This window comes from Megalobrama amblycephala, linkage group LG11 (genome assembly GCF_018812025.1).
Source record: "Megalobrama amblycephala isolate DHTTF-2021 linkage group LG11, ASM1881202v1, whole genome shotgun sequence".
NCBI lineage: Eukaryota > Metazoa > Chordata > Actinopteri > Cypriniformes > Xenocyprididae > Megalobrama > Megalobrama amblycephala.
The window spans coordinates 27623824-27647534 of NC_063054.1; the positions used below are offsets into that span (position 1 = coordinate 27623824).

General features: G+C 36.9%; 3 protein-coding genes across 6 annotated transcripts in view; 2 read left to right on the forward strand and 1 right to left on the reverse strand.

Annotated features, from left to right (window-relative positions):
• swt1 (SWT1 RNA endoribonuclease homolog) overlaps positions 1-847 on the reverse strand; it is a 34661-nt gene extending 33814 nt beyond the window's left edge. For 2 of the 3 annotated variants that reach the window (XM_048207104.1, XM_048207108.1), the window contains exon 1: positions 83-221. The gene's annotated coding sequence lies outside the window, so the exon portion shown is untranslated. Of the gene's footprint in view, positions 1-82; positions 222-697 lie in introns of those variants that run through there. The other variant, XM_048207105.1, reaches the window with a different exon arrangement.
• trmt1l (tRNA methyltransferase 1-like) lies at positions 221-9539 on the forward strand. 2 transcript variants are annotated; one of them, XM_048207111.1, is made up of 16 exons: positions 221-359; positions 1738-1869; positions 1956-2018; positions 2118-2231; positions 2361-2425; positions 3122-3278; positions 4667-4787; positions 6736-6815; positions 6947-7190; positions 7268-7480; positions 7571-7761; positions 7959-8037; positions 8158-8324; positions 8488-8553; positions 8695-8824; positions 8927-9539. In XM_048207111.1, the coding sequence occupies exons 1-16, from the start codon at positions 299-301 to the stop codon at positions 9117-9119; spliced, it is 2076 nt and encodes a 691-aa protein (XP_048063068.1). In that variant the 5' UTR covers positions 221-298; the 3' UTR covers positions 9120-9539. The 2 variants fall into 2 exon arrangements, with proteins under 2 accessions (XP_048063068.1, XP_048063069.1); XM_048207112.1 differs by lacking the exon at positions 221-359 and adding an exon at positions 412-543.
• Positions 9540-11380: 1841 nt separating this feature from the next.
• On the forward strand, positions 11381-23198 carry niban1a (niban apoptosis regulator 1a). Its single transcript, XM_048207109.1, has 14 exons — positions 11381-11504; positions 15764-15894; positions 15970-16098; positions 16195-16309; positions 16805-16969; positions 17093-17208; positions 19099-19203; positions 19562-19724; positions 20389-20576; positions 20734-20877; positions 20988-21098; positions 21176-21283; positions 21404-21515; positions 21876-23198. Exons 1-14 carry the CDS (start codon positions 11453-11455, stop codon positions 22778-22780), a joined length of 2544 nt encoding a protein of 847 aa, XP_048063066.1. The 5' UTR covers positions 11381-11452; the 3' UTR covers positions 22781-23198.
• The last annotated feature ends 513 nt before the right edge of the window (positions 23199-23711 follow it).

Sequence of the window (23711 nt, forward strand, 5' to 3'; positions counted from 1 at the left end):
GAAACTGATGTAATTCAAGAGTCTACAAGAGTCTATACGTTTTTGTTTTGTTTTCTACAGGTTCCGTGTGAAAGAGGTTTACCTGCCACAAGCGGGAGTAATGTTGTTGAATACGACACCGACTGACAGAACGAAGAAAATTCTTCAAGCATTAAGAGCTGTTCACTTCACCGCTTGCTTACTGTTGCCTTGCTGAATTCACTTCCGCTCTTTGAGTTTGCGTAGTTTACGGGAACACGATTGGTGCGGCCCCACAACGCTCAATGCGTACGGATACTACGCATTCTAGTTTGGGAAAATGGCGGAGCTCAAGGAAGGGGACGCCGAGCAACTTCACCAGGAGGACGCCAATATAAAAGGCAAAATATTTTGAATTAATAATGATAAATTAATTCAAACGTGTTTTGTAGATTCCTTAGATAACACTCAGTATTTAGAAATTTTGTAGTTTTATGCTATTTATTCTTAATGCGACTTCAAAACTGCTGAAGTAAATATAGGCCTCCTCACGGAGCTCCACCATAGGACCTAGGTGTAAATAATGTAAATGTTTAAAACGTCTCCGTATCTCAGCGCATATAGACAAAGAACTGACATGTCAATAGGTTGCAAAAACTTTAAATCAATCGATGCATTCTCTGAGTTCAACAATAAATCGCGAATAACAGTAATGTATAAATGTAGCAAATGGTCTTACCGCGGAGCTCCGCACTAGGGCCGTTCTGCTTGGAAACATCAGCCTCAGAAAGCGGGATTGGTTACTCCATGGAAATGTACATGGGCTAACATATGAGGGCGCTCCAGCATTGTTGTTATATTTTTATATCGTTTTCTTCATTAGTGTCTGCAATGCGAGCGGTGCACTGAAATCCATCTTAAGTCCTGAGACTTTTCTGCAAAACTCAACCACAACGTCTAAACATAATCCATTCAAACTACGTTTTGTATTTTTTTTTTTTAATTCAGAATAGTATTTTTAATGAAAAAGTTTAACGTAAGTTATCTGATTTCCTGTAATATAAATGAGAACAAAAGTCAAAATTATGACATAGTAAGTGATAAATATGAGATAAAGTCATTATGATATAAAAAGTCAAAATTATGACAACATAAGTCTTAATTATTAAATAAAAAATGGTCTTTTTATGTAATAATTTTAACTTTTCTATCTCATAATTTTTATTTTTTATAATAATGATTTACCAAAGAATAATTTATTTTCCTCGTGTGACCAAATCTAATCAATCCAAATTGTTCACACAATAAATCCTGAAATTATTATTTCTTTTATAGTTTTTAATATGTATTATTTCCAGAAGTATTTTCTAATATTAACATTGAAAGTCTTGGTCTGGAACAAGTGTGAAACAATAAAATCTATATATTAAAAAGGCTTTTTAAAAATTAAGACATTGTACCAAGGCAATTTTAATGTGGTATTCATATAACAAATAGACAAAAATTGTTATAATAGAAAATCAACCCCGGGGACATAAAAATGACTGTTATTTGAAGAAACACCCAATTCTGTTTTCAACACTGTGGTGATTGTACAGTAAGACCAGTTGAATGCATCTGTAATTTTCATCAAAGTGAAATATATAATATTTAATTTATTAATTTATTAAAATATTTAATTGATGATATTGTAATGGAAAAGGAAAACTGGCTCGTCTTTTTCTTTGCTTCAATATACACTATTTTGCTTAAGTTTTAATTTGCTGTTTGTATTAACAGACACTGGGGCTGATAATAGTGAGATGCTTGCTGAATCTGTGGAGCGTGATCAAGCGCCCACTCAAGCAGCAGCTACTAATCCAGTGAAAACAGAGGCCAAAAATGGACAGACATCCTCCGCTGTCGTGTCAGGTAAATATTCAACAGTTTATGATGATTATCACGCTCCTCAGACAGGATTAAAATAATTGAATTGAAATCATCCGTCTTTGTTTCAGAGAGACATGTCTCTATTCAAACCACACTGGAAGGGCTCGAAATGCTTGTGGATTTAAATGGAGGTACTTAAACCAGAAGTACCTGTTTATTCTGTCTGTTTATTAAAACCACCAGCAGACCACTTCAATCTGAAGCTAATCAGTATCTCTGTTCACTGACAGCCGGGAGGAAGTCTTGTCCATTGTGTCCAGAAGAGAAATTTAAGGCCTGTTACAGTCATAAACTTAGACGACACCTGCAGAACCTGCACTGGAAAGTTTATGTGGAATTTGAAGGTAAACGGTTCCCTTTGGCACCAAATTTTCTTTTCCAACACGCATTTGAAAGCTGTTGCCTCGGGTTAGCAGCTAATACATGCGTGAAAATTTTGCTTGGGTAAATTAACTTTGTTTCCTCTTCTGCAGGCCAAAGGATGTGCATCTGCCATCTGCCTTGCCGACAACTCAAGTCCAGTCTAGGCTCTGACCAGGTAAGATGATGTGTTATGAAGTGTTTTTTTTTCCCCCATACATACCCCTGGGCTGTAATTATATTGACATGGAAGAAAATAACAAGTCTTTCTATTCTAAAGTGATGGTAGAGATGCTGATTAAATTTATTTAGAATTTATAATTGTTATTCTAAGCTTTGAAGCCTGTTCGATTACAATGATTGAACCTCATTACCATATATATATATATATATAAAATTGTTGAAATGTAATTTATTACTGTGATGGCAAAGCTGAATTTTCAGCAGTCATTACTCCAGTCTTCAGTGTCACATGATCCTTCAGAAATCATTCTAATATGCTGATTTGGTGGTCAAGAAACATTTCTTATTGTTTTCAATGTTGAAAACAGTTGTGCTGCTTAATATTTTTGTGTAAACTGTGAAATATTTGATGAAAACAAACAACAATTATTTGAAATGGAAATAATTATAAATTACTTTACTGACTCTTTTTATTAATTTAATGCATCCTTACTGAATAAAAGAAAAATATCCACTGACCCAAAACTTTTGAATGGTAGTGTATGCAAATATACAGCCATAGGCCTGTAGTCGGGCAGTACAGATCTAAAAGCTTTTTATCTGTGCCAGTTTATCAGGAAAAATTATATTTTACAAAATCACATCCTCTTGAATAAATATATTTATGTAATTTTTTTTCCCTTATCTCCAGACTCAAAGCAGACTTGTGGCTCACTACCACTGTGTGGTTTGTTCAGTGACTATTGCTCGCAAGACAGACATGATCAGTCATCTCAAACGCCACTTCAACAAGGGTGAGACAGAGGCCAGCTATTCAGGCAGCTCAGATGTACCCTTTGAAGAACCTGGTGAGCCTTTACTCTCTGATGTTTATATGCTTCCTCATTTGATGCGCTTTACTGACATGACAGATAATTGTGCATTTGTGCTGACAGCGCCGCAGAGGGTGAGACAATAGCCATTAAAAGAGAACTGCATAAACTGGATGCCAGTTTGTTGATGTGGAATAATGTAGATGTTGGGATTGTTTTCATGAAAATAGAAGTTCCATTCAAGTTTCTTTTTTCTGGTATTTCCTTTTATCTTGTGCCTTTTAAAGGGTTAGTTCTCCCAAAAATGAAAATTCTGTCTTTAATTACTCACCCTCATGTCGTTCCACACCCGTAAGACCTTCGTTCATCTTCGGAACACAAAATTACGATATTTTTGATGAAATCCGATGGCTCAGTGAGGCCTCCATTGCCAGCACTGTCACCGAACCTCTCAAGATCCAGAAAGGTACTCAAAACACATTCAAAATAGTTCATGTGAGTACATTATAAAGCGACAAGAATACTTTTTGTATGCCAAAAAAACTAAATAAACACTTTTCAGCAATATCTAGTGTTGGCCAATTTCAAAACACTGCTTTGAATCTTTACGAATCATTTGATTTGATGTGATTTCAGCCGTTTGATACGCAATCCGAATCACTAATTCGAAACAAAGGATTCAAAGCAGTGTTTTGAAATCGGCCATCACTAGATACTGTTGAAAAGTCATTATTTTGTTGTTTTTTTGGCGCACAAAAAGTATTCTCGTCGCTTTATAATACTAAGGTAGAACCACTGTACTCACATGAACTGATTTTAAAAAGTTTTGAGTACCTTTCTGGATCTTGAGAAGTTCGGTGGCATTGCTGGCAACAGAGGCCTCACTGAGCCATCAGATTTCATCAAAAAATATCTTAATTTGTGTTCTGAAGATGAACGAAGGTCTTATGTGAGTAGAGCGACATGAGGGTGAGTAATTAATGACATTATTTTCATTTTTAGGTGAACTAACCCTTTAACCTTTTAGATTTTTCAGGTAGGGTAAGAATAGGCAAATCTAAATTAAACCATACAGCACTCAGCTGCTCACAGGATGAAGTTCTTCAGGAGTAATATGAAAAATCCCCTTGTGGATCATGTTCATGCCTTGGCCTTTGGTTTTTAGTTTAAAGTAAGTCTCACAGGAGGCGGTTGTAACAATAACATGCTTTAATTTGTTACAGTATTAAGCAGTTAATTCATTCAACTGCTTATTAAAGTAATTATGTAGGCAGCATCTGAAGGGTGTTGTAGTCCTCAGCTTTTTTTTTCTTTCTTTTTTTTACAGTTTTCAAGAATGCTATTCCTATGCATTTTGGCAATTTTTAGTCAAAATTAATTTGACCAAATTATTTGTCTGCATTGATTCCCTATGTCTTTCTCAGTCCCATGTGGACAGGCTTATGAGATTATGAAAGAATTGGGCACCAATGTCCAGCTCCTGCCCAACCACACCACACCCCAGAAGACAGACACCTACTTCAGCCGCAAGATGAAGGCAAACAGGTTTGAGAAGAATTTTATTTGACAACTCGTTATGAGGTTTCATTGCATACCTTGTCTCTCTCATGTTACAATAAAATAATTTAATTGTACTTTAGCATCTTAAATGTAACTTTGGCTGATGTTATACTTAATAATGTACTTCTTTTTATATAACTACAGTGCCCTCCACAATTATTGGCACCCTTAGTAAATATGAGCAAAGGTGTATGTGAAAATAAATCTGCATTGTTTATCCTTTTGATCTTTAATTCAAAAAATTCACAAAATTCTAACCTTTCATTGAAGGAAAACAGTTGAAAGTGGGGGGAAACTCACATTATGAAATAAATGTTTTTCTCCAATACATGTTGGCCACAATTAATGGCACCCCTAGAAAATAAAAGAAAAGAGTAAAATATCTCTGAAGTATATTCCCATTCATATTTACATTTTTTAGCACACCAGGGTGACTAGGAGCATGAAATTGTCTAGCCATGACTTCCTGTTCCACAGGAATATAAACATGAGGAAATGCAAATGCCAAATTCCTGTAATCATTCATCACAATGAGTAAAACCAAAGAATATAGTTCTGATGTGCAGCAAAAGATTGTTGGGCTTCACAAAATTGAAAGTGGCTGTAAGAAAATAGCTAAAACATTGAAAATCCCCATTTCCACTATCAGGGCAATAATTAAGAAGTTCCAATCAACTAAACATGTTACAAATCTGCCTGGAAGAGGACGTGTGTCTAAATAGTCCTAATGTGAAGTGAGGAGGAAAGTTTGAGTGGACAAAGACTCTCCAAGGATCACAGCTGGAGAATTGCAGAGATTAGTTGAGTCTTGAGTCTCAGAATGCCTAAAAAGAATTATCAAAAAGCACCTACATCCCCACAAGTTGTTCGGGAGGGTTTCAAGAAAAATCCTCTGCTCTCATCCAGAAACAATCTCCAGCATATTCAGTTGTCAGTCAAGACTGGAACTTCAAACGGGACCGGCTTCTATGGTCAGATGAAACTAAAAAAAGAGCTTTTGGCAGCAAACCCACCAGATGGGTTTGGTGGACACATGGATAAAAAGTACCCCATGCCCACGCTTAAATATACTGCTGGATCTTTAATGTTGTGGGCCTATTTTTCTGCTGGAGGTCCTGGACATCTTGTTCAGATACATGGTATCATGGATTCTATCAAATACCAACAGATAAAAAATCAAAATCTGACCGCTTCTGCTAGAAATCCAATAATGGGCTGTGGTTGGATCTTCCATCAGGACAATGATCCAAAACAAACATCAAATCCAACACAAAAATGGGTCACTGAGCACAAAATGAAGCTTCTGCCATGGCCATCTCAGTCCTCTGACCTGAACCCTAAAGAAAATGAGTGGAGTAAACTGAAGAGAAGAAGCACCAACATGGAGCTGGGAATCTGAAGGATCTGGAGAGATTCTGCATGAAGGAATGGTCTCTGATCTCTTGTCAGTTGTTCTCCAAACTCATCAGGCATTATAGGTGAAGACTCAGAGCTGTTATCTTGGCAAAAGGAGGTTGCAAAAAGTTTTGAATAAAAGGGTGCCAATAATTGTGGCCAACGTGTTTTGGAGAAAAACATTTATTTCATAATGTAAGTTTCCCCCCACTTTCAATTATTTTCCTTAAATGAAAGGTTATAATTTTGTGAATTTTTTGAATGAAAGATCAAAAGGATAAACAATGCAGATTTATTTTTACAGCTGCTTTTGCTCATAATTACTAAGGGTGCCAATAATTGTGGAGGGCACTGTATATAATATTTAGAAAGACAAATAATTTAAAAAATATTGGCCTACCTATGGGTCATAGACACCCTGTTGAAAAACAAAACAAAAAAAAAAACAACAAAACAAAACAAAATCCTCATACTTTCATTCTACTGATTATTTAATTATTGATTAAAATTAGACATAATCTCTGTGTGATTGTTTTAGGCAGCTGGTGTTCTGCTCTCTCGCTGTTCTTGCTGAAGAAAGGAATCCACTCGAATGTCTCGATGCCTTTGGAGCAACTGGTAGGAAATTTACTGTACAGAAAGAGCTAAAAGCTCATGATGATAATAAATAGCACTGCTCAGTTTTTGCTCCTAATGATTTGATAAAAATGACATATACGTATTTGCATACATATTAATCCTTTTTGTAGGTATCATGGGTTTGCAGTGGGCAAAGCATCTGCGTAACTCTGTAAAGGTTACAATAAATGACATAAGCGAAGCTTGCGTGAAGATGATTAAGGAGAACTGTCATCTGAACCACATCCGAGTAGAGGGCGCTCGTACGGGCCGGCAGCTAGACGGAGCGGGAGATGCAGACTCGCCCATTGCCTCCGTGGAGGTGGTGAAGATGGACGCCAATGTCATCATGCACCTGAGACCCTTTGACTACATGTGAGTGAGAGACAGATGAACTGTTGGTCATAATGACTGTACCCAAGATTATTATTGCATTCTTGTTTTTAAATCAGACACCTTGACCCATTTGGAACGGCTGTAAACTATTTGGATGCTGCTTTTCGCAACGTTCGGAACCTGGGCATAGTCTCTGTGACGTCGACAGACACCGGTTCGCTTTACTCTAAATCCCTGAATGTGACACTTCGACATTACGGTTGCCAGATAGTCCGAACCGAGTACTACAGGGAACTCGCAGCACGTATGGTATTGGCATCAGTGGCCAGGTGAGCAGGTCTTTCTCAAATGAATCAACATACACATATATATTTTATTAGACAGTTTGCAAACCGTCTTGTTAATGCACGCATTTTCAGGGCGGCCGCACGCTGCAACAAAGGGATTGAAGTGCTGTTGGCCGTGGCTCTTGAGCACTTTGTCCTCGTAGTGGTGCGAGTTCTTAGAGGGCCCACCCAGGCAGACGAGTCCGCTAAGAAACTGCGGCAGCTGTTGCACTGCCAGTGGTGTGAAGAAAGGGTGTTTCTCAAGCCAGGAAGCATGGTGGAAGGTAAGAAAGCACTTGTACAAACAAATAGCTGCATCCTGATAGCATTCCCGCACCCCAAATAGTCGAGCTTGGCACCAGTAATGGAAAGGTCTTGGGTTTGATCCCCAGAGAATATATGAACTGATCAAAAGCATAATTGCCAAATCCATAAATAGTCCAAGCTTAAATAATCATGTTCCTGCTTATGGTATCAACAGAAAACTTGTACAGACAGCTGCCCTGCCAGTGCCATGGGAGTATGCCAGGAAAAACGGCAGTAGAGATTGGACCACTTTGGTGAGATGATGTCATTCATGTTTTTGTTCATAAAACACTTGATAATGCTTACTTCCTTCATTAGCTCATTATTTTTTTTCTTCTTTTTTAACCCTTTGTCTTTGTTTTTCCATCCACCAGGGCTGGTCCTCTGTTTAACACTGGATTTCTGAGGCGGATGTTGGTGGCAACAGTGCAGCACAATATGGAAGACATCCAGCCTGTGGTGAAGACACTCATCTGTGAAGCTGACTGCACCACTCTCAAACCTTTCCCTGTCCCAGGATTCTCTGCCTTCTCCAATCAAGGTGTGTTTGGGTGTGCATGTTTTTGCCCATCACTTTTTTTTTTCTGTAATCCTCTGGTTATTCAACGTTAATACAACTAGCGATGAAACATCTGAACTTTTTTTGAGCCACCTTTTCCTTGTATTAATTTGACACTTTTTTTTTTTTTTTTTTTTGTCTCTAGTGGAGTGTGGTGTGGTCATAAAAACTTTACAGAAGGTTGAAGAGGCGGATACATCTGACCAGTCGGGTATTTGTTGTTTGCTGTTCTCAGGGATTTAACTGTTCCTATGTTATCCCAGATTAAGTAGGGTTTTATGGTGGGATAAAAGCTGAAATTGATTAATTGCATAGAAAATAAAGTGTATTTTCTTTCACTTTATGTGTTCAGGGAAAAGAAAGACCACAGGGGAGGACTGTGGGAATGTGCTGAAGAAAGTCAAATCAGATACATCTTTGGAGCATCCAGCGTTCTACTACAGCATCCATCGGCACAGCATCCGCGGCATGAACATGCCTAAGTTAGTCAGCGCAAACTTCTCCATACACTGTCATGTATTGATGCATACAAATGTCATAATGCACGCAGAATCTGACTGACAGTTTTTTCCCCTCTCTCTCAGGCTGAATAAGTTCCTGCAGTATCTCACAGAGGCCGGGTTCAGAGTGAGCCGCACACACTTTGACCCAACAGGCGTGCGGACCGACGCCACCCTGGCACAGTTTAAGGAAGTGCTTACAAAATACAGCGTGCCTACCTACTCATCCACCCCTCAGAGCAGCGCTGTCAGCTCAGACCGACGTCAAACTCTCTGACTTCAGATACTGTGCATTTGAGAGTTTGGATAGCACAGAGGTCAACTGTGGCTATTTTTATTGAAGAGTTTTCCTGTTCATTTTATAATTTTTCAATGACATCTTGAGCAAGTTCTGGATAAGAAACAACAGTTTCATCTGAATGAAAAGGATTGTTACGAATTTGTCAATGTTTTTTGAGGATTGCACTGAGGCTTTGACCCATTAAGGGCTTCATAGTATTTGATTGATCAGTATGTGTTGATGGTGATGCAGTATTGACTGTTTGGTTTTTGAATTTTTAATTCCTAAAAATATTTATAAAGACTCTGTCAAAGCTTTATATTGATTTTAGCTGATCTGATTTTCTATTTCACTTCATTTTTGCTTCAGTTCTTTCCCAAATTGTGCTGTGTAACATCAATAAAACATTTCACATCATATGTGTATATTATAATTTATATTATATAATTATAATATTATATATTTTAATTTGAGAACTCTGACCTAGTGCTTGGGTGAAAGTTTTACCGCAAAAACTACTGAAAATTGAATTCCCCGAGAATTCTCATCAATGCATTCTTAAAGGTGCCCTAGAACTTTTTTTTAAAAAGATGTAATATAAGTCTAAGGTGTCCCCTGAATGTGTCTGTGAAGTTTCAGCTCAAAATACCCCATAGATTTTTTTTAAATTCATTTTTTTAACTGCCGATTTTGGGGCATCATTATAAATGAGCCGATTCAGGGCTACTGGCCCTTTAATTCTCGTGCTCCACGCCCACGGAGCTCGCGCTTGCCTTGAACAGTGCATAAACAAAGTTTACACAGCTAATATAACCCTCAAATGGATCTTTACAAAGTGTTCGTCATGCATGCGGCATGTATGCGTCGGATTATGTGAGTATTGTATACTGTTATTTTGTTTACATTTGATTCTGAATGAATTTGAGGCTGTGCTCCGTGGCTAACGGCTAATGCTACACTGTTGGAGAGATTTATAAAGAATGAAGTTGTGTTTATGCATTATACAGACTGCAAGTGTTTAAAAATGAAAATAGCGATGGCTCTTGTCTCCGTGAATACAGTAAGAAACGATGGTAACTTTAACCACATTTAACAGTACATTAGCAACATACTAATGAAACATTTAGAAAGACAGTTTACAAATATCACTAAAAATATCATGATATCATGGATCATGTCAGTTATTATTGCTCCATCTGCCATTTTTCGCTATTCTTGCTTGCTTACCTAGTTTGTTGATTCACCTGTGCACAGATCCAGACGTTAATACTGGCTGCCCTTGTCTAATGCCTTTCATAATGTTGGGAACATGGGCTGGCATATTCAAATATTGGGGGCGTACACCCCGACTGTTACGTAACAGTCGGTGTTATGTTGAGATTCGCCTGTTCTTCGGAGGATTTATATAAGAAGGAGGAAACAATGGAGTTTGAGACTCACTGTATGTCATTTCCATGTACTGAACTCTTGTTATTTGACTATGCCAAGATAAATTAAATTTTTCATTCGGGCACCTTTAACTTTTGAGCTTTTTTATTCAGTGTGTGGTATATTATAGAATTAGATTTTTTATTTTTATTTTTACAGCAATTAGAATTTACGAAAATGTGCTTTATTGTTATGAAAATGTCACAATGCAAAAACAAATCATGGTGCGAATAGGCTGTATTATTTTTTCTTTTATGTTTAGTGTGAATTAAGGCTCAAATATGTTCACGGGTTTTATACGATTCATCAGCTTGTGTATGACGTGTGAAAAGTCTTATTAATTAGAGCCACACCAGCTTTATTTGCATAGTACAATGTCTAGACCTCCCTGAAATGCACTAAAATTAACTTACTGGTTTGACAATTTGAATAGAAACCGTTTGTGATAATAGACTTCAATGGAATCAAGTCTGTCTAGTATGCCACACAAGTACTGTATTTCACAATCAAAGATGTAACAAAACATACCATAGTTCTTCCTTGAAGTACACTGGAATCTCTTCCACGGTAATTCTGGTAACTTTGATCACAGCTCAGATACTCTTGCATATTCACAGAGAAGCCTGATGTATAAAACACATCATATACCATGTTATTTTCATGAAATCATAGGCTGTGTGTCAAAACTTAGTAAACTGCCTCCCTATTTTGGGCATCACAGGTTGTCAAGGTAAACATCTCCTTTCAAAAGACATCCCTTGAGTGTCCACGTGCAGCTGTTTCATTCATGCCACTCCCACAGTCCTGAAATATAACACCTGCTTTCGGATTCTCCCTCAGTAGTGAATACAGTGACATTGAATCAACTTCAAGAGAGCTCACCTGAACTAAGCAGAAGCAGTATGGGAACATCGTCCAGCTTACTGGATGAAAATAAATCCAACTACATAAAAGGTATGTTTATAGGAACTGTACATGGTCATTAAGTGGTTTGGGATTTATTTAAAAAGAGTTTGTCATAGTTTATGATTGTGGAAATAGCAGTAATGTTTGTTTGTATATTGACATTTTGTTTTCTGATGCCCTTTAATAATTAATATTAGGTTGCTGAAATGTTTCCCTATGCTGCAGGCATATGGGCAGAGAAAGAATTTAAATGCATGAGATGTTTTTCTTTATTATTGTCCTAAATTGCATGTGTTGCTTTCAGTGTTAGAAAAATGAATTATTATTAGTGTGAATAAGATCACCGTAGTCCCTCAACCCGCACACCTGAAAAGTGAGAGGCAGAAACCTGTTTGTTTTCTTCTTCTTGCAACTATGAACTACATGGGTGGAGTTTTTTTTTTTTTTTTTTTTTTTGGTGTGTGTCCGAGATTAAAGTATTAAAAGCTCTGGTATTTGCTCAAATGGAAAAACACCTTACATGTGTCACAAAGAGTGATGTTAGCTGACAAAACATGCTGAAAGAGAGTGTTTTTGGAGTGTTTTTTTTGTACTACATTTCAGTGAATTAGCCAGATATTTGTCAGTTTGTTTTTTAATGAAAGACTCAATCTCCAGAAAAGGGAACATTTGAGCCTGAAATTGATAGGCGATCTTTTTATTCGAAAAGGTTACTGCTGAATTTTAAGCTCCCAAAGACTGTAACTGCTATAGGGGGCATGTCTCCCAAATATTACATAAGTGGTCAACAAATATGGAATTTTCAATGTCTGATCTTGCATTTAATGTACACTTTTATTCAAAGCAATTTACAGAGCATTCAAGCTATTTTGTCAGTCTCTTCATTCCCAGGTAACTGAACCTTTGACCTTGGAGATCCACATGCTACACTTTACCAGTTTAGCTACACAAACTTTTAAACTGATCGTTAGAATAGATGTAAATGTTTCACGACACCACACTTTTTAAACATGTTGAGTAGGGGCGCAATTGGCCAATTAAAACATTTATTTATTGATTGACTGATTGATTTTTTATTTTATTTTACACCCAAAGGTATTAAAATGAAGATTCATCATTTACTCGCCCTCAAGCTGTTCCAAACCTGTATGAATTTTTTTCTTGTGCTGAACACAAAGGAAGATATTTTGAAGAATGTCGGTATCCAAACAGTTGATTGACTTCCATAGTATTTGTTCCATACAATGGGGCTCATCAACTGTTTGGATACCAACATTCTTCAAAATCTTCAAAATTCAGCAGAAGAAAGAAATTCATGCAGGTTTGGAACAACTTCAGGGTGAGTAAATGATGACAGAATCTTCATTTTTGGGTGAACTATCCCTTTAAATCAGATAATGTGACTTTAGGTTTAGAGTCCTGTTAATTATGTCATGGGAACAAATGGGAGCACTTCCTGAGACTGAGCTGACAGTACACTCAATTGCTGTCATTTCACACCTAATAGAGTGTGTGGCCAACAGCTGCTCATTGTCAAGGATTCACTCTCACAAACACAAGTAGAGGTGTTTACGAACATTCCCTTGTCAACCTTGTACTCTTGTTGAAGTGTGATGAAGTCTGTGTTGAGGTATGTTCATACAGAACTGGCTTTGCAGGTCATGCCATGTCACAAACGGCTATGGTAGGCAAAGTATCTCACATGTCAGAGCTCAAGAATTTAAGACATCCCAAACTGCAGTTCCTTCCAAAACAATCAATCTCTCTCTTACACTCAAAACAATAGTTTTAAGCAGACTGCATGAAGAAATGTACACTGGCAAGAGAGTGAAAATGACACAGCAGGTTGTTACTTTCACTCCATTATGAAATATGATAGAAATGAATGCTTTCAGCTGTCATCTAATTTTAGTTGCATGTTACATAGTTTAAGACTCTGAAAACGTATGAAAAATATAAACATGAGTCATTTAAGAAAGTTGAAACACCCTCTACGAGTGGACATTCTGGTTTGGGTGTTAATTCCAAAAGTTCAGTCTGTTTCAGACTGTATTGTTAACACTGCAAAATGTTTACATAAAGACAAACTTTCTTACTCTAGATTTTCAAATGATATATATTTTTATTTTTTTAAAATGTATTTAAACAATTAGGTAGAAGTTGACATGTTAGTCTTCGGCCAAAGTGCAAATTGTGCATTTGTGATAAATATGTTGGTTTATATTTTGTATTTTGTTGGTTTACATTTTGTACATTTAGATTTTTGATGGTTTTAAAGCATTTTAATTAAGATTAAGTATTTAAGTTAAGAATCACTGCACTAGAAATTACAGTCTCTGACATGTAAACAATAACAGAACATAATTCTGTGGGTAATTCTATGGGTGCAGTGATATAGCTATTATTTTCTTAAGTGCTCTGAGTCATAGCTGTTAATGCTGAATCAGCACCCAGAATAGGAACTTTCCATTTCCAGTGATATAATAAAACTAATAGTAATATATACCATGCCTCATGAAAGTCATATTTATGTTATATGTTCTCATGCCTCTAAAATTTTATTATTTAAACATGTAAATTCTATGATCTATGAGGTTTGAAAGTAGGGTACAGACAAGAATGTTGAAATGTTCAGGCGGTGAGGGATCAGTCTGATTGGTTGTAAACACACATGCGTAATTTTCCAGGTGAAGCGCCAAGTGGAATTAAAGATATTTTTGAAATCTCATGAAACATTTTCCTTTAAGGTAACACATTACAATAAGGTTTCATTTGACAAGATTAGTAAACCTGAACAATGAAAATTCTTTAAAAAGCACTTTTTTAATCTTAGCTAATGATAATTTCTACGGAAGAGGATTAGGGCCAAGCAATAATAAAAAAATAAAACCATCTCGAGATTAAAGTTGTTGAATTTCGAGAAAAAAGTCGAGATAAAATTTTGAGAATAAACTCATTAAATTTCGAGAAAAAACTTGTTAAATTTCGAGAAAAAAGTCTACATAAAATGTTGAGAATAAACTCATTAAATTACGAGAAAAAAACTAATTAAATTTCAAGAAAAAAGTTGAGATAAAATGTTGAGAATAAAGTCATTAAATTACGAGAAAAAAGTCGTTAAATTACGAGAAAAATGTCGTTACATTTCGAGAAAAAAGTTGAGATAAAATGTTGAGAATAAAGTCATTAAATTATGAGAAAAAAGTCATTAAATTACGAATTTGTTCTCATAATTTAATGACTTTTTTTCTCGTAATTTAATGACTTTATTCTCATAATTTAATGAGTTTATTCTCAACATTTTATCTCGACTTTTTTCTCGAAATGTAACAAGTTTTTTCTCGAAATTTAACAACTTTAATCTCGAGATGGTTTTATTTTTTTATTATTGCTTGGCCCTAATCCTCTTCCGTAAATTTCAGCATTTACTAATACATAATTTAAAAAGTTGTAGGCCTGTTTAATGGACCTAAGCTAAGCTAATATGAATAACACTGAACAGTTAACAATACTGTAACATTGCTCATTGTTAGTTAATGATATGATAGTACATGTATTAATTAATTAAATAATGGGACCTTATTGTAAAGTGTCAACAAAACAGCAAAGAGAAGTGGAGGGAAATGACAGAATTAGCGAATGTATCGTTAGGCCTACCTGAAATGTCGTCTTTTTGGTAGTTTATGTCCTTTTGATTCTTCAAGCTGTAATTTAGCATGTCATATCATGCTATCAAAACTAAAACGGCACAAAAAATAAAACAAAAACAGATGTACGAATTCTACGAAACAAAGTTGGGTTTTGTTAAATAAAGGTGAAGTATGATTTTTGCACCACTAGGACCACTAGCATCGAGGCCCGCGCAGAGCAGGGCGAGTAGGACCTGGGTAGAGGGGTTACATTGGTGCCGTGACCCGGATGGGAGTGAGGTTTAGGGGGGTGAGTGTAACGGAGGCCAGCTAGTAGTCGCTGTGCGAGTAAACCTCACTCCTCTGATCTGAAGAGATGCTCTAGCGACTGATGCTAGAGGTTGCAGCCTTTAGCCTCCTTGTTAGAGCGTCCGACTCCCATGTCGGAGACCCAGGTTCGAGGCCCGCGGCAAGTAGGACCTGGGTGAGGGGTTACATATGATAGGCCTACATAGTAAAGTATGACTAAATAAATCTTAGATAAATGCATGCCATATTCGTGCTAAGCAATTAGGCAGTTGTTTGTCTGTAATTATTTGAGAATAAATCAACTTCCGTTTGACTTCTATAGTCATATTAATATTGTAATAATGACCTCAGCATTGTGTTGTCTTGCAGGGCAAGTGGACGAGAAATTTAAGAAGTTCGCACCGATTTATAGGAAACAATATTCTCTGGCTTACCTGTCCAAGATCCGAGATGAGCTTGAGCAACGCAAAGAGGAACGCACACAGTACCTCAAACAACGGGTAGGAAGCAGATCTCAGACATATCTGTATTCATTTAATTCTTATGAGATCGACTCATTATAATTAATTACCCAGGCACCTCCAGAGTCTGGAAAGGTGCTGTATGAGGAGATTGTTCGGTACTTTGATGATGGCAGGAAGTGGAAGGAGAGATTTATTGTGATGCGTGCCTGTTTCGTCCTGGAGTGCCACGAGAGCTACAAGGTATGAGCTGTTATCCATCATCTGAGAATGAACATTTGCTGACTAAGGTACTGATAACACTTCCTACCTCAGCAATTCTAACCTGCTTTCCTGCAGGCGTTTGTGAAAGGTGCCCCTCCACTACACCGACTGATGCCTACAGGGGGCACCATTCTGACTACAGAAGAGAAATATATGGAAATGATTGACCAGGCCTGTCCTTGCACTAACAGTGAGTAGAATTAAACAAGAGTAGCCTACGTGCATACATTTTAAGTGAGTTAATTTTACACTCAGAATTTGAGAATTCATCGACTATTAAACAAATACAGTTTCAGTGTTGATTCAGTTCAGTTCATTAACAGTGTCAATGTTAGAAAGTTAGCGTCATTATCCAGCTGAGCTCAATTCATATCAAATTTAGATTTAGATATTACCGATTATTGTCTTTTAAAACCCATTCATCACTGAGCTAATGATAAATGTTACTTTAACTCCATTCAAATTCGGCATAAAATCTAAATTGACTCCATTTATTTTCTTTATGCATGTTAATGGTATTATTGTGAACGATTCATCCATGAGTTCTGTTTTTGTTTTCTATAAATCATCATCATTTATTTCCTGAAAAGATTTATGAAGAACATAATATATACGTTTTATACATAAACATAATGGTGTATTAACATAATGGAGGAGTAAAATGTGTTTGTGTGTTGTGATGCAGATGTCCAGGATGATTTCGCACCCCCTGTGGCGGACATGCCAGGACAGTTCCCGGTTTATCTCAGACTTCCGTACCGCAAAGATTCCTATTTCTGTTTCCGAGATGAAAACTCTCAAGCTGAATTCATCTCTGTCTTATCTGACTGCATTCGCCACCAGAACAAAGGTACTACTTTCACTGTAATGAAACCACAGTAGGAGTTTACAAAGATGTCACCCAGTGGAAGCTGTGGTGTAAAGAAATAAATCAGTGTATACTTGAACAGAAAACATTTGGTCTATTCAACAGATTTTCTCAAGAAGAAGACGTGTGAGGTTAAAGCTTTCCTCAAAGCTATTCAGCTCTATAGGCAGGACAAGGGCCAGTATGAATCATGGGATATGCTCATAGGCAGTGATGTGCGGGTAGGTGTCCTTCCACATCTGTGCTGGTTCACACTGACAGCATGTTGTCAGAAAACCCAAACCATTTTCAACATAGCTATCACTGTTTGTTTTTCTAGTATGGCATGGAATGTTCTAATTGTTGAAATGCAGAACATTGTTCTAAAACTGACGTGTTTTGTAATTTAATGTGACAGTTATGACAATCTTTAACATTTCTAAATGGGCGGAACCAAGTTGTAAAACAGGCCCTTTCTTTTTTACTTCATACATATTTGCCATTTGTTTCAAAGAATTTAATGTTTTCCTCACTAAATGGTAGATCTGAATATAAAAACGCCCCTTTTTTCCCCAGTTGTATAATACATACAGTCTTGCATTTATTATCTGTACTCAGTCTCCAAAACCCCAAGCTGTTACATCAGGGCAGAGCGTGTGAGGAATCTGAGTAATGCTGCACACAGGCAGTTTCACTCTGTAGTTTCACCTGTTAAAGCCAACGTGACAATGAACTATCGACACACCACGTTTGTCAGCGCGTCTCACACATATTATATAACTTTCTGTTAGAAGAAGGTAGTTCTGAGAGAGCAGTGTCCTGAAGCTCACAGTATGAATACTGTGAAATATTTTCTTTGGTATATACACTCTACACATTAGTACAGTTTATAAAATTGATAATTCTGACTGGATGGATTAGCTATTTTAAAACAGTTGATATGCACAGGACATCATTAGTCAATTTTAATGAATTAAAGGTGCTACAGAGGATGTTTTCGACAACTGAGAAACCAAAGACTGTTAGTGAGTTTTTGAAATGAGCGCATGCGTAAGAACAACCCCCCTCCTTCACAGCTCATTTCGAGGGAACGCCTCCCAAAACTCGTGCACGAGTATTGGAACACGAGTGTTTACCACCGGCATTCGCTGTGTCGTGTTAGTGGATTCATTATGTCGGACTCACCGCAGGTAACTCATAATCTGCAGTTGTTACTCCTGTCTCCTGACAAAAACATTGCATGCGGCGCCTGTGGAGTGTGGAAAGTTACTGGAGCGCGCAGCCACGCTCGTCTCTCACAAGGAACGTCATGGCAGTGATTGACAAGCCAGAGGGCCAATCGTTTACGCGATAATCGTGTAAACGATTGACTGATGTTTTTAAGGCCCTACCTCGTGCACAGATGATGTATATTAATATTATTCCTTTCAGTGCACCTAATAATTAGTCTTTTATCAGTTAGTAAAGACAGTTTCAAGTAATATTGCAAAAATGTATAAAACAAAACATCCTCTGTAGCACCTTTAAGTTGCTTGGCAAACATAAACAGCATATAGCTGGAGTTTATAACTATTATTAATTTGAATTACTTAATAAAAAAGTAATTAAAATATGTATTTTAATATTTATTTTATATAACTTACTACATAAAAATTATATTTTAATCATTTTTATTTTGTAATTATACATTATATATATTATATAAATGATATACATTTTTATACGTATATACATATACCATATATAATATATATTCTGTATATTTATTATTCCTAAAACTATTAGAGGCCATACTTTTCAGTGAATCATGGATAAATCATTGTAACACTTGGCTTTGAGTGGCGTATTTCTTTAGTATTTCCTGTTGTCACATTAGTCTGTTCATTTAAATACTTTTATTTGGATCGTGTTTGAGAAATGACTGAAGGCAGGTCAATGATTGATTTTGTGGTTTTAGATAAACAGATAATATCAGTCCATTCATTGTTTCAGTCTAGTCTGTGGTTTAAGTTTACATAAACCATGCACTGCAGTGTTTGCACTCAATGTTTACTAAGTCTTGTTTAGCTACAGATGTATGTGTAATATTTCTGAATCTGTGTTTGTTTGTTTGTTTATTTGTGTGTGTTTAGGGTCTTGCTAATCTGTTTATGGAAGACTTAATGCCCTTTCTGGAGAAAGAACTGCAGCCATGTATGAAGAGCAGGAGGGGAGACAAGAGGAGAGTGTGGTTTGCGGTGTGTCTCGTTCCTGTCCTGTTTTTCTTCTTGCATCACAATATAGTGACTGTACAGATTGTTTCCCATTATGGCATTGGGTTTCTCCAGAACCTGCCCTTGATACTTAAAACTTGGGTGTGTGATGTTGACGTACACGTAGGATGCCCCACAACCAAATAGCTTTAGGCCAGGGAGGCCAGAAATGTCCCTTTGGTGTTTCCTAAAGGGTGGGACAAAAACTAGAAACATACCAGAAACACATTACATTCCATAGCTGTGATTATGGACTGACACATTCAGTACTGAGAATGAATAATAGAACACTTATGTAACAGTATTAATTAATGACCCTTGACCCCTGCCATTTGTCTCATAGACAGTTGAAGCTGCTTATTTCCTGCTGCAAGAGCATCTATTGGAAAGGCTGACCACACTGAAGGAGGAGTGCAAAAACATTGCGAAACAGCAGGAGGCGCTCATGCGCTCTGACATGGACCAGATCACCAGCTCAAGAGCTTTTCTGGAGAGCAAACTCAAAGGTACGATCACACTGAATAGAAGTCCATTTCAAGCTTTTAAGAGCCTTACGGTAAAAAGAAAAAAAAAAAAAAAAAAAATGTCGATAATATAATGTACACTACCATTCAAAATTGTGGGGTCAGTAAGATTTGTTTTGAAAAAAATTAATACTTTTATAAAGCAATTCATTTTATAATCATAAAAAATACTGTAAAAAAAAAATTAAATCCTTTTAACAAAAATATTAAGAAGCACAAATGTTGTCAGCATTGATAATAAGAAATCATTCTTGAGCACCAAATCAGCAAATTAAAATGATTTCTGAAGGATCATGTGACACTGAAGACTGGAGTAATGGCTGCTGAAAATTCACTATCACAGTAGTTTAATAAAAATTGTAATATTTCACAATATTGCTGTTTTACTGTATTTTTATCCAATATATGCAGCCTTCAGTGAGCATTTGAGACTGTAAAATAAATAAAACATTTTACTGACCCCAAACTTTTGAACAGTAATATAAATATACAATATAAATATTCCAAAAATATAAATATCTCATAAAATGTATATTTCTTTTGAATGGCCATCAGTAAAGCAAGATGTTTTTTGGCCTCGGTTACTATTGTAAAAATGACCGTATATGTGGGTGTTTACCATATCTTTCTCTCCCCACCTGGATAGCCGTAGTAACTGAGCCAGCAACAAAATACTGCACAGAGCAGGTGCAGCCTTACCTGCCGGCCATCTTGGAGGAAGTGCAGGGGCCCATCAGCCTGGGCTTCACAGAGGCCCGGGACTTGAGCGAGGGCATGATGGAACAGCTGTGTCAGGACTTCCAGGACGCTGAGGAGGCGGAGGAACTCCGACAGGTGAGAGAAGCTACAAAATGTATGATTAAGCAGCATAAAACGTCCATATGACTTGTGCATTATATTCCATGTCTTAAGCCAAATTATAAAAAAAAAAAAAAAAAAGTAATACTACCGTTTATAGTAAAACAACTCTTCCTCTGTTTCTCTCTTTAAGGCTATGTTTAAGATGCGTAGGGCTAATTTACAGAGCTGTTATGAGAAATTGAGTGGACTGGCAGATCACGTCCAAGAGCTACAGCAAACTTTCAGCTATTGCATCAAAGGTTTGGTGAACAGCACAGAGATAGACTTAAAACAGGTACTCAAAACTACAAGAAGCCATATCATTTCTAAATTGCTTGTATAGACTTTAAAGTCTTACTGTGATCGATTGGGGTTTCATACATGTCTGTTGTGTGATTGTTTTAGCTGATGGAGAATGTAGAGTACACCTTTGAGCTTCTCGTGCGAAAGGCTCTGGAGGACCCATCGGTTAGCCTTACGATGGCTATGCAAAAGGCTTCAAACAGGGTTCTGAAGGTAAGCACATAACTTTTCATTTACAAACACAAATGGCTGTGTTAGATTTCTTAACCTAATTTACCTTTGTCCAACAGCAATTTGACTATGACAGCAGCACAGTGAGGAAAAGGATCTTTCAGGAGGCTTTGATCGACATCACTCTACCCAGCATCAAGAAGCATCTGGCCCCATCCTTCAAAGAGGTACATTTGAGATCAGTCGGATAATGACAGATAAATACGAGCACTAACAGCTTAAATATACATAACATACATGTTTGATATCTCCTACTAGACAAGTCTTTTCTCAAAATGTACTTTTAGGAACTACCTAAATTTGAGCAGTACATATTCGCCGATTATTCGAACTTCATCAGTGTGGAAAACGTGTATGAGGACATTATCCAGCAGATACTGGAAAAGGACGTCAGCATGGGTATGTCACATGATCGAAACAAGACTACAAGTTGTCTCGCAAAGACGTTATTGATATTAGACATTATTTAGTATAAGGTACTGTGTTAAAAGTATTAAAACAAAATTCATGTTTGTTTTTTTATGCACAAGTACGATGCAAGTACGTTCATATACAGTGGCCGCAAAATGAATTAGACAATTAAAAATTTCTAAATCTCTATATAACAAAAAGTCAAATCAAATGACATTTTTTTAAAGAATTCCCAATACATTTTTGGGCCACCATATTTATAAAAATACCAAAATCCTAAGAAATGACTCATTTAGATTTAAGTTTTGCCTAAAACATTCTCAAATCGGATTTGTTTTTGATTGGCAGTGGTCAAGGAAGCAGCCAGCAAGAAGAAATACAACCTATTTACAGAGAGCAAATACAACTTCAGCGTGTCCAGCCTGTCCTTCACTCCCCCAGGATCTGCACCCAGCAGCCCAGGACACTTACATACCTCCCCGAGCCAGCGTACACCCCTGCCGCCCTCCCCGCTGCTGGGCAATGGCATGACAGCAAACAAATCCGTGACTGTTCACTCGCTAAAGTCAGAGAGCAGCACACTGAGCCAAGCTCTGCCTGCCATGGAAAAAATCGATGAGGGAGAGAACAAGACGCTCTTAGAGGAGGGCAGTGATGATGTATTTGCCATTGCTGAAACATCAACCTCAAGTACGTCAACTGAGACTAAACCAGAACTCATAACTACCACAATCGCCATGGATGTCATTCCCACCCCTGTTATTGAGGTAACAGAAGCCACAGAAAGTGCTGGTACTTCTAGTTCACCAAAAGGCGAACTTTTTTCAGACTTTGCTAATAAGCCCACAGTAGCAATCAGTCCGATCTGCATGAAAACCTCTGGCTTTGGCGGTGACCCTGCTGAAACGGAGAACAACAGCAAAGTAGCGGTTTCACCAGATGATCAAGCCCAGATCAAAGCACCGATGCGTGAGGAAAGCACATATCCAATAGCCGTTTGCTTATCTATTGAAGATGTAGAAGCTGGAGATATCTATAAAGAGTTCACAGATGAACAAATCATTGATCTTCCAGAAAAAGCCTCAGAATCCCAGTCTTCACCATGCCTAGAGGATGAAACCAGGCCCTTGGGCTGTGTGAAGGAGATCCGTGACCTTGTAATGGAGGTTATTGAAATCGAGGAGGTGATTCAGCCTTGCAAAGACAATGGAGAAAAAGTTCAAATGTTTGAGGAACCAGAAGCTATAGTTTAAGTTTCAATTGACCGTGTCAGGTCTTTACTCGAAACTTGTTTACACCTCCATTTTTCTGTGTGAAGAGACAAATTGTACATTTAGAAGTTGTTTTCTTCATTATATAGAAGATAATTATAGTTTACTGTATTATATATATACAAAGTTCTGTCATGAAACTCTAGATGCGCAGGCTAATAGGTCCTTAACTCAACTGCTCGTAAACATATCATTATCTAATAGGACACAGATGATTGGTTCCTGCTGTATCAGTAGCCAATGAGCTCACATGCTCAATCTTCAAATACACAATAGCATTTGCCTTAGCAGTGCAGAGCACTTTCAGAAACCCTCCACCTTCCCCAGCTCCACCTGTATAGATCTGCTACGGGTAATTCATGTACGCTATATTGTACAGCAGCAGCATGTCTTATTTGCTCACGGCAGCGTGTCGTGTATGTATTGGCAGTTGCAAGTCCCGTACTTGCTCTGCAGCAGCGAAGCAGATCTATTCCGCCAAGACCAAACATATCAACATTGTCATACCGATTACCATGCCAAAAACTCAGAGAGTTGTCATGACAGATATAGATACATACATACACCATTCAAAAGTTTGGGGTCTGTATTTTTTTTTTTTATAAATTTTTATAAATTAACACTTTTATTTAGCAAGGATGTATTATATTGATGAAAAGCGACATTAACAACATTTATAAAAATTCTAGCTCAAATAAATGGTGTTCTATTCAATTTTCAATTCATCAAAGAATCCTGAAAAAATGCATGTTTCCACTTAAATATTAAAGAGTTATTATACTGTTAAAAATTACATTTTTAAATATTAAAATAGCAAATATTTATTTTAATTTGTAATAATATTTAATAATAACAAATATAATTTAATAATAAAAATAATATTTAAATATAAATAAATAAATATCTTACCAAC